At 51.5% G+C, this 11,273-nt stretch overlaps 1 protein-coding gene across 14 annotated transcripts; it reads left to right on the forward strand.

Annotated features, from left to right (window-relative positions):
• Positions 1–228: 228 nt before the first annotated feature.
• LOC100682826 (melanoma-associated antigen 10-like) lies at positions 229–8,179 on the forward strand. 14 transcript variants are annotated; one of them, XM_038588457.1, is made up of 5 exons: positions 229–463; positions 4,629–4,705; positions 5,046–5,147; positions 6,366–6,435; positions 6,513–8,179. In XM_038588457.1, exon 5 carries the CDS (start codon positions 6,580–6,582, stop codon positions 7,627–7,629), a length of 1,050 nt encoding a protein of 349 aa, XP_038444385.1. In that variant the 5' UTR covers positions 229–463; positions 4,629–4,705; positions 5,046–5,147; positions 6,366–6,435; positions 6,513–6,579; the 3' UTR covers positions 7,630–8,179. The 14 variants fall into 14 exon arrangements, with proteins under 14 accessions (XP_038444385.1, XP_038444389.1, XP_038444393.1 ...); XM_038588461.1 differs by having other exon boundaries at positions 4,629–4,700; XM_038588454.1 differs by lacking the exon at positions 229–463 and adding an exon at positions 829–974.
• The last annotated feature ends 3,094 nt before the right edge of the window (positions 8,180–11,273 follow it).

Here is an 11,273-nt window from a genome sequence, read left to right on the forward strand (position 1 = left end):
CCAGAAAACTGTAGAAGGGAGAATAAAAACAAGTATCACCTTGATGTTCTCAGGAAGGAGAAGGGCTTCCTTCGGGGCCAGGGAGTTCAGCTCCAGAGAGGGAAGTGGCTCGGGCAGTGCCAGGAGTCAGGAGTGGCCTGAGCTAGGACTGAGCTAGGACTGAGGGGTTTTTTCCACCCCACATGCGGTCCTGGCCCCGCCCCGCCCCTGCGGCCAACCCGGGAGACCCCGAGCAGGGTTCCCGTGTGTGGCGTGGCCGCCCTTTCGAGTCGGGACTGTGAGGAACGTGAGGCTTGCTCCGAGCCGAGCAGACTTAGGTCTGGAGAGAGACAGAGGAAGCCTAGGTTCTGCAAGGGCTCGAGGTGAAGACCCTGAGGGAGAGCAGGAGGTGCGGGCCGAGGTCGGCTGCCGGCGCCATTGGTCCCGGAAAGCGGCGGGCACGGGTGTTCCGATGTGGCCTCTCGTGAGTTTCGTTTTGAGACACGTGGGATGTGAGGCTTCGTCCAAGGGGCCTGACTGTGGTCAGGGGAGGGACGAGTCTCAGGGCTTGGCAGCACTAGAAGAGGGCTCGGGGTGGGGTGTGAGAGGAGCACCCCCCAACAGTTTAAGGGCCCCCATGGCCACCCTGAAGAGACCAGGCAGGGTCCCCGGATGTTCCAGTTGCTGACTTCTGTGGGGGGAGGGGCTTCAGGTCACTAGAGGGAGGGGTCATAGGCCGCCTGGCCAATCATCAGGCTGAAGGCCTGGGCGGGGGGGTGGAGCCGTGAAGGCACCGCCCACTGCGTATAGGGGACCTCTAGCCCCGCCCCGCCCCGCCCCGCCCTGCCCTGCCCCGCCCCTGCAGCCAACCCGGGAGACCCTGTGCAGCGTGGCCACCTTTTTGAGTCGGGACTGTGAGGGACGTGAGGCTGGCTCCAAGCCAAGCTGACTTAGGTCCAGAGACCGAGGAAGCCTAGGTTCTGCAAGGGCTCCAGGTGAGGACCCTGAGGGAGAGCGGGAGGCTTCCCCTGGCACAGGGTGGGGGCCGATGTCGGCTGTCGGCACCATTGGTCCTGGAAAGCGGCGGGCACGGGTGTTCCGATGTGGCCTCTCGTGAGTTTCGTTTTGAGACGCGTGGGACGTGAGGCTTCGTCCAAGGGGCCTGACTGTGGTCAGGGGAGGGACGAGTCTCAGGACTTGGCAGCACTAGAGGAGGGCTCAGAGGGGGCGTGAGAGGAGCACCCCCCCAACAGTTTAAGGGCCCCCACGGCCAGCCTGAAGAGACCAGGCCGGGTCCCCGGATGTTCCAGTTGCTGACTTCTGTGAGGGGAGGGGCCACAGGTCACTAGAGGGAGGGGTCATAGGCCGCCTGGCCAATCATCAGGCTGAAGGCCCGGGCGGAGGGGTGGAGCCGTGAAGGCACCGCCCACTGCGTATAGGGGACCTCTAGCCCCGCCCCGCCCCGCCCTGCCCCGCCCCGCCCCTGCAGCCAACCCGGGAGACCCTGTGCAGCGTGGCCGCCCTTTCAGTCGGGACTGTGAGGGACGTGAGGCTTGCTCCGAGCCGAGCAGACTTAGGTCCAGAGACCGAGGAAGCCTAGGTTCTGCAAGGGCTCCAGGTGAGGACCCTGAGGGAGAGCGGGAGGCTTCCCCTGGCACAGGGTGGGGGCCGACGTCGGCTGTCGGCGCCATTGGCCCCGGAAAGCGGCGGGCACGGGTGTTCCGATGTGGCCTCTGGGTACTTTTGTCTTGGGATCCTGGGCAGCCTGAGCCTTTCTTGAGGGTTGCGGATTTCAGTCAAATGTGGGAGAAATCCTGGGCTCTGCGAGGCTTCAAGGTGAGGACCCTGAGGGCGGAGGTCGAGAGGCCCTTCCACAGAGGTAGGGGCTGTTGCTCGCCCAAACATCAACCCAGGAAACCCCCAATTGAGGGGTGAGATACAGCGTTTCGTGACTTAAGTTGGGCGGCAGAGGGGTTTGAGACTGAAGGGCCCCGTCTCAGCTCAGTGGAGGGACGGCCCAGCCTCATGCATCCCCAGGCGCGAGGTGACCATCCCGAAGGGGTGGAGGCTGTCTTCACTGCAAATAGAGATGTGCGCGGGGTGGGGGGCGGCAAGCTGGCAAGCCCTGCCATGCACTTCTCTTACCGCCCAGAAACCGTGGGCACGAGTCCTGACTTCCATTTTGGGAGTCTGAGGGACGGGAGACTTACTAGTTAGGGCTGGACTCGGGTCAGCAGAAGGACAAGTTCCAGGTCTCGCCCGCACGAGGTGAAGACCTCGAGGGAGGAGGCCCCTCACCGCGCAGTGGATGTGCTGCCCCCACTCCGCCCATTTTTTAAACCCCTGGAGGCCCCACTTAGGGCCCCGGATGTGTTTTATCCAGACCCCCATCTTGGGAGTCTGAGAGATGTGAGGCTTTTTCTGACCAAAGCCGATTCAGATTGCCAGAGGGAGGAGTCCCAGGTCCTGGCAGGCGCTAAAGTGAGGACTCTGAGGAAGGACTGAGGGGAGCTCTGACTGCAGAGCGGTACCCCAGCGCTCCTCCCCTGTCCCTGTTTTCTGCCTGGGAGGCTCCATGCAGGGCCCTGGGTGTGGTGTATCTGGACGTCCATCTTTCGAGCCTGAGGGAATGGGCTTTTTCTGAGAGGTGCAGACTCAGGTCAGTAGAGGGAGGAGTTGTAGGCCCTGCCACGCATCAAGGTGAGGACTCTGAGGGCAAAGTGCAGGGACCTCCCAGTCCAGACAGTGAGGGTCCCATGAGAGCCTGCCCTAAAAAAAAAAAAAAAAAAAAAAAAAAGAGAAAGAAAGAAAGAAAGAAAGAAGAAAGAAAGAAAGAAAGAAAAGAGCCTTGCCCTCATGCTAGTCCTGAGAAGACTGCAGCAGGGTGTGGAGCACAGGGGCAATTCTTTATCCCCCCAACTTACTTCTCTGGCATCTGAAGGAGTTGGTGGCCATGGGGTGATGAACCATCCTCAGGTCAGCAGAAGGGAAGGGGTGCAGTCCCTGTCAGGAATAAACATGAACACTTTTAGGATGGAAAATGGGACCTTCTACTGCAGAGAGCAGGGGCCCCTTTCTGCACTTGCCGCCAGCCAAGGGAGGATTCAGGCAATGGTGGTCAGATGTGGTGTTCCATCAGTTCTTCCGGGAAGTGGTGGGGCTTGCCTCATGGCAGTGAGGCCTTTGTTTCAGGGAGCAATATGAATACCTTGAAGGAGGATAGAAGATACCCCACCCCCACCCCGCTGCAGAACAGATGGGATTCAGCCTCTGCTGTGAGCCCTAGGAGGTGGCAGGATGTGTCTTCTCTTTACTTTTATTTGGAAGTTCTTAGGGAAATGAGGACCTAGTTGTGAAGGGGCAAGAGCAGCTTCATGGAGGAGTCTCAGGCCCCACCACGGGTCAATTTAAGGACTCAGAGCATCCCCTTCACCAGAGCAGATGGGACCCAGTGCTTCTCTTTTTTTTCTCTTTAAGATTTTATTTATTTATTCATGAGAGACACACACAGAGAGAGGCAGAGACACAGGCAGAGGGAGAAGCAGGCTCCATTCAGGGAGCCCGACGTGGGACTCGATCCCAGGTCTCCAGGATCACACCCTGGGCTGCAGATAGCACTAAACCACTGCGCCACCAGGGCTGCCCGACCCAGTGCTTCTCTACCCTTGCTGTCAACATGGGAGGGCCAGGGGCATGGTTACTGAATGTAGCCACCCTTCCTTTTTTTCTGTTTTGGGGGGTCCCATGGAAGTAAGGACCTTGGTCTGATGGGTATAGCCTGAGTGCAGCCAAGGGAGGAGTACTGCGCTCTGCCAGGTGTTAAGATAAGGACTCTAAGTAAGGGAGGATTTAGAGGATCTCTCATGCTATAAAGAGATGTCTTACAGAAACTTGCCCCTGCTGTCATCTTTGGAAAGCTCCACAGCAGGGTTGCCAAATAAAGAGTGCTTCCTGATTTCCACTTTGGGAGTCAGAGGGAGGAGAGGCTTTTTCTGGGGGTTGTAACCTCAGGTTGATAGTATAGTCCAGGCCCTGCCAGGCATCAAGGAGAGGACCATGAGGGAGGATTGAGAGGACCTTCCACCTCAGGTAGATGTGATGTGGTCTTGGCCTGCCCTGAAAATACCCCAAGGGAGAAGAGGCCCCAGCCATGCCCCTCCTGTCAACCCCAAGAGTCCACAGACAAGGTTGGCTAGATGAGACATTTCCTTACTTTTGTCTGGGAGAGAGTCTTAGAGAGGTGAGGATCTTGGTCTGAGGAGGTGACACATCAGTTCAGAAGAGGGAGGAGTCCTAGGCTCTGTCAGGAATCAAGGTAAGGACTCTTGGTGAAACCTAAGCCCCCCTTCCTGAAAAAGAGGACCCCACAGAATCTCAGTCCTGGGAAGATCTGAGCAGGGGTGGCCAGGTGGGAGGAACTCTCACTTCTGCTGCAGACTCTACCAAGAATCAAGGGAATAGAGTGGTTCATGGAGGTGAGGTCTTGGTTGGAGGGAGAGACTTAAGGTCAGCAGAGGCTAGGACAGGCCTTACCAGGAGTGCAGATGAATATCCTGAGGGAGGTTTGGGTATATTCACCATGCTGGAATGGACCCCGGGCAGGAGTGGCTGGATTTGGTGTCTTTTTACTTTTGTTTGGAGTATCCCAGGGAGGTGAAGGGCTTGGTCTGAGCTGGTGACAACAGCAGAGGGAGGAGTCCCAGGATCTGTGACAAGTCAAGGTAAGGTAAGTACTTTGAAGGAAGACTATGGGTACCCCCTACCAAGATAGAAGGAACCTCACAGAAACTCCACCATGTGTCCACTGTCCACACTGGGAGGATCTGGGCAGGAATGCCCAGATGTGGTACACCGTCACTTCCTGCGACCTTGGTCTGAAAGGGTGGTTTCAGGTCACCAGAGGAAGTGGGCCCAGGCCCTGACACAAGTATGGAATACCTTAAGGGAAGGCAGAGGGAACCCTCCCTCCCCCAAACTGTGACAGATGGGGCCTAACCCCTGCTGTCCGCTGGGGAGACCCTGGGAAGGGGGGCTGGCTGTGATGTCTCTTCATTTTTGTCTTGAAGGACCTGGAGCTGAGGTCCTTAGTCTGAGTCCGAAGGCAGGTCGACTGAAGAAGCCACGTCAGGTCAGAAGAGGGAGGAGTCCCAAGCTCTACCAGAGTCAAGGTAAGGACCTTTGGTGAGGAGCAAGGGTATTTCCCACTCCAGAAAGAAGAGACCCAATAAAGTCTGGGCTGTCTTTTATTCTCGGCCCTGGGATAACCCAAGCAGGGTTGTCTGGATATAGTGTCTAGCATTTTCCCAAGGGTGAGGGCGGTGTCCCAGAGAGATGAGGTCATGATCTGAGGGGGTGATGTTCAGTCAGCAGGGAGTAGCTCAGGCCATGCCAGGAGCAAAGATGAATGCCATGAGGGAGGATTCAAGATAGCCCCACCACAGAACAGGGGGGGCCTGCCCTTGCTGTCAGCTCTGGAAGGATCTAGCAAAGGTGGCAGGATGTGGTGCCGTCTCCTTTTTGTGTGGTGGTTCTCAGAGAGGTGAGGGCCTTGCTCTGAGGAGGAGCCGCGTCAGGTCAGCCCAGGAGTCCTAGGCTCTGCCAGAGTTTAGGTTAGGGACCCTGAGTGAGGGCCAAAGGCGTACCCAGCCCTACCCTGCCCCTGCTGTCAGCTGTGTGAGGCCCTGGGGCATAGTAGATAGATACAGCGTGTTCTCAGTTCCTTCTTGGTGGTTTCAGGGCAGTGTTGAAGGCTTGTTCTGAAGGGGTAGAGTCAGGACAGCAGAGGAAGGGGTCCCAGGCTCTACCAGGCATCAGTGTGAAGGATGAGGGAAACCCTCAGCCAGGAGAGAGGGAATCCCACAGACTTTGGCCACCCTTGCTGTCATCCAGGGAAGCCCTGGGCTTGTATGGTCAGATGTGTTGCTTTTTTACTTCCTCCTCATTGGTTTCAGGAATGTGATCTCCTGTTCCAAAAATTTTGCCTTAGGCTAGCAGAGGCAGGGAAGTTGGGGAGGGGTTAGCCGTGATTGGGGGGCAGTGAGCAGGCCTTGTTAGGGGAAAATTGAGAACCTTAGCGCAGAGGGGATCATCCACTGCAGAACAGGAGGGACCTCCCAGAGCCTGACCCCCCGAGCCTGTCCAGTATTCCAGGAACCATGCGGTGAGGTCTTGGTATGAGGCACTTGTCTTCAGGTCAGCAGAGCAGAGGAGGCCCAGGCAGTGGTAGGAGCCAAGGTGGGGTTCACACCCTGAATGTCTGCTGAGTACTCAACCCATGTCAGAACAGAAAGGACTCCAGAGTGCCTGACTTCACCTGCCCACAACCAGCTCTGGAAGCCTTGAGCTGGGCTGGCTACAGCCTGAAGAGCTTCCATATCCTCCTACAGGTTTCTAGGAGACAAACCATTCAGCAGGACAAGAACCCTGTGAGGCCCTAGAGCACCCCCTGAAGAGCCTGTAAGTTGGCCTTTGTCAGAGCTGCCAAGGGTGTGTTTCTCTGCTGAGACCACTAAGCCTCTTCCTCCCTCTCACAGGCCTGTGGTACCCCATCTCCCACCATCTTGCTCATACCTCTACCTGCTTCTTCCAAGCAGTGTCATCATGCCTCGCTCTTTAAAGCCTCTGCGCCTCACATTTGAGCCAGACTTTCAGACCCCACATGAAATACAAGACCTGGCAGTAGCATGTGTTCTCACAGCTGAGGAGGAGGAAGACGAGACTACTTCGGTTTCCTCTTGCTCTTTCACCTTCTCCTACCCCTCCACCTCCTTCTCCCCGCCTTCCTCTCCTATGATCCCAGCCTCTTCAGAGGAGGAAGAGAACCCTGCTGCAACACTGAGTCCTCCTCAGAGTCCTCAGAGCTCCTGCTCCTTCTCTGCATCGTGCAGCACATCAAATGGAGTCTGCAACAGCCAAGAGCAGGGTTCAAGTTCCCCACAGACCTCAAAAGATGCTGAATATTCTCCCAGAGATCCGCTAGATGAGTCAGTGGCTGATTTGGTGCATTATTTGATCCTCAAGTATCGATTGAAGGAGTCCGTCACAGAGGCAGAAATGGTGAAGGTTGTCGCCGAAAGGTACAAGACACAATTCTCTGTGATCTTTAGGAAAGCTACCAAGTGCTTGGAAGTGATCTCTGGCATTGATATGAAGGAACTGAACCCCACCACTCACTCCTATATCCTTGTCAATTCACTAGATTTCAGTCATGAGGAGATGCTTAGCGACAACCAGAGTATGCCTAAAAACGGTCTCCTGATAATCATCTTGGGTGTGATCTTCATGGGGGGCAATCGTGCCCTTGAGAAAGACATCTGGGATTTTCTAAATATAATGGGAGTGTATGCTGGGAGGGAGCATTTCCTTTATGGGGAGCCCAGGAAGCTCATCACCAGAGATTGGGTGCAGGAAAATTACCTGGAGTATCGGCAGACGCCTAACAGGGATCCTCCATGCTATGAATTCCTGTGGGGTCCCAGGGCTCATGCTGAAACCAGTAAGATTAAAGTTCTAGAGTTTTTGGCTAAGATCAAAGGGATTGACTCCATTTCCTTCTCACACTGGTATGAGAAGGCTTTAAAAGATGAGAAAGAGAAGGCCCAGGACAGAGTTGGTGTTGTGGATAATACTTCTGCCGTAAACATTGCATAGCATTGGCCATCAGCTTCTCCTGCCCCAACTGAAGGGTGACACCAAATATTCACTCTGTATTTGAAGAAGGCAGTCCTAGCTCTGAGGTAGAAGAGGGTCAGGGTCTGGCTGGGGAGAACACTGTGTACAACTTTGTGTTCCTGTTCTATATGGATTATTTGGAGGTTTACCTTTTTTTTTCCTTTTGGTATTTTTCAAATGTTATTTTTAATAGAAGATTTTTTAGCTTTAGAATATAAGTATGTAAATGAATTTGTTACACATTTATTGCTGTGTATCAGATTTAAGAATAGGAGTTTTTATATTTTACAAAGAAACTGGGAAATGTTCTATCTTATTTTGTGACCTGGAACAAGATGATATGACACTGAAATGGGAATTTCCTTGGAAATGTGAAAGAAAATGGAGAAAAAAGTATAAAAGGTGGTTAAATTTTGGATTCCCTTAACCACTTTAGTTTATCGTTCTGTAAAACTAAAAGATACGTACATGATTTGTTTGGCTTACTGAAGAAAAGTAGGTGTAATTTCAATAAATCTTATTTTAAAAAGCCCTGCCTTTTGTCTCATTTATTCACCAAACATTAATTGGATATTTTCTCCTTGGAAAGCACTATATTAATAGTGGAAATACTAGGATAAGCAAGAACCATGTCTAATCATAAAATGGTAGATGCTAGGAGCAGCAAACTTCAGGAGATGATGAGATGTATTCTAATACCTAAAGAACAGGTAAAAACGAGTGAGGGGCACCTAGGTGGCTCAGTGCTTGAACGTCTGCCTTTGGCTCAGGTCCTGATCCCGGGGTCCTGGGATCAAGTCCTGCATTGGCCTCCCCGCAGGGGGGCCTGCTTCTCTCTCTGCCTGTGTCTCTGCCTCTCTCTCTGTGTCTCTCATGAATAAGTCAATAAAATCTTAAAAGGGGAAAGGAGGTGGATCTCCAGATGTGAGTAGGCAAGTAGAAATGCCCTAAGCTGAGGCAGTGTAGGGCTTTGGGAAACTGCAATTTCTGCTGTGGGTGGTAGCAAGGGCCACACTATCAGGTGATGTGTTCTGGAAGTGACAGAAAAGTCTGGCAAACAAAACTGCTTAGTAGTTCCTTTTGTATCGTGGATAAACTAGAAAGAGATTTCCACCTGGGGCAGGTACGGAAGATGTCCTAAACGCTTGTCTCAGTGCAGTTAACACAGTGCACTTACCTAGGTGTTCTGTAAACATCATCTGCAATGATTTCTTGGGAATAGGGTGATACTCCCTTGAGGTGGTACCCAGAAGCCACTAAACCGGCATTCTTCCCTAGCCAGAGAGAATAACATTAAAGGTAGGTTATCTTGAGTGTAATTAGGCCAAAACTAAGCAAATCTAGGTTTTGGTGGGAGTGAAATGAGTGAAAACCATGTTTTGGATGGATGAACAGCTAGGGAAGGAAGGAGTTGGTCTTTGACTCAAAAATTTTGGGAACTTTTGAGTTACATCAGCTGAGAAAGACTCAAGTCATAGCCAACTTAATATACTCTCTAAGAGGGAAAATTTAATGAGTTTTATTTGTGAAGCAGCATTTTTGTCTAGTTTGACGTTCTGACTCCTATTTAGCTGCATGTTATCTGAGATGTCTTGGATAAACATACAATCCCAGAAGAGAGGGCAGTAGGTCTGGGGACAAAATAATATTAGGAGTAACTGCTATTTATTAAAGATCTGATAAATACCAGGCACTGTACCAGATACTCTTCTTTCTTTTCCTTCCTTTCTTTCTTTCAAGATTTTTATTTATTTGACAGCAAAAGGAGGGGGAGCAGCAGGTGGAGGAAGAAGCAGTCTCCCTGCTGAGCAGGGAGCCGGATGTGGGGCTTGATTCCAGGACCCTGGGATCGTGACCTGAGCTTAAGGCAGAAGCTTAACCAACTGAGCCACTTAGGTGCCCCCCAGATACTTTTCTTTACATCCTCATAGCATGAGGCAGGTCTTCTGTCTCTTACACCAATATCTTCCCAGTACTCTGTAATGTCTCTCAGGCAGTAAAAAGAAGAACCAGGAGACAACGTACTAAAAGCAAGCTCCTAAAGAAAGAAGAAATGAGAATAAAACATAATTCGGGAATTGACTGAACTTTATTTATCCTGCTCTGAACCCTATTAATACCTTAATAGCTGATTCTGCACAGGAGCTATCATTTGTGTCCAGTTCTAGCACTTTTCTGAATTACACCACCTCCCCCCTAATCTTCTCCAGTATTTCCTCCTGTCCAATTCTAGAACCTGGCCTATGGACCAGCTCATCACTGTCTTCTCCAAAGGCTGTGCTTTACTCCCAGTGGACAATCCAGAACCACTTGCCATCTCCCTAACATAGAACATTCCTACCCCTGCAAAAGTCCTCTGACTGTCCCAAACATCACTCTGGAACCCTGATAGCAAAAACCCCTTGAGTTTATTTTATTCACTTGGTTGACATTTATTTTTATTTTGTATATATTTATTTATTGGAGTTCGATTTGCCAACATATTGCATAACACCCAGTGCTCATCCATCAAGTGCCCCACTCAGTGCCTGTCACCCAGTCACCCCAACCCCCCGCCCACCTCCCCTTCCACTACCCCTTATTCATTTCGCAGTTAGGAGTCTCTCATGTGCTGTCACCCTCACTGATATTTCCCACTCATTTCCTCTCCTTTCCCCTTTAATCCCTTTCACTAGTTTTTATATTCCCCAAATGAATGAGACCATATAATGTTTGTCCTTCTCCGACTGACTTACTTCACTCAGCATAATACCCTCCAGTTCCATCCCCGTCGAAGCAAATGGTGGGTATTCGTCATTTCTAATGGCTGAGGAATATTCCATTGTATACATAGACCACAGCTTCTTTATCCATTCATCTTTCGATGGACACCGAGGCTCCTTCCACAGTTGGGCTATTGTGGACATTGCTGCTATAGAACATTGGGGTGCAGGTGTCCTGCCGTTTCACTACATCTGCATCTTTGGAGTAAATCCCCAGCAGTGCAACTGCGGGGTCGTAGGTCAGATCTATTTTTAACTCTGAGGAACCTCCACACAGTTTTCCAGAGTGGCTGCACCAGTTCACATTCCCACCAACAGTGCAGGAGGGTTCCCTTTTCTCCGCATCCTCTCCGACATTTGTTGTTTCCTGTCTTGTTAATTTGCCCCATTCTCACTGGCGGGAGGTGGTATCTCATTGTGGTTTCGATTAGTATTTCCCTGATGACCAGTGATGCAGAGCATTCTCTCAGATGCGTGTGGGCCATGTCTATGTCTTCCTCTGTGAGATTTCTGTTCATGTCTTTTGCCCATTTCATGATTGGATTGTTTGTTTCTTTGGTGTTGAGTTTAATAAGTTCTTTATAGATCTTGGAAACTAGCCCTTTATCTGACACGTCATTTGCAAATATCTTCTCCCATTCTGTAGGTTGTCTTTGAGTTTTGTTGACTGTATCTTTTGCTGTGCAGAAGCTTCTTATCTTGATAAAGTCCCAATAGTTCATTTTTGCTTTTGTTTCTCTTGCCTTCATGGATGTATCTTGCAAGAAGTTGCTGTGGCCAAGTTCAAAAAGGGTGTTGTCTGTGTTCTTCTCTAGGATTTTGATGGATTCTTGTCTCACATTTAGATCCTTCATCCATTTT

This window comes from Canis lupus, chromosome X, assembly GCF_011100685.1.
Source record: "Canis lupus familiaris isolate Mischka breed German Shepherd chromosome X, alternate assembly UU_Cfam_GSD_1.0, whole genome shotgun sequence".
In the NCBI taxonomy this organism is placed as follows: domain Eukaryota; kingdom Metazoa; phylum Chordata; class Mammalia; order Carnivora; family Canidae; genus Canis; species Canis lupus.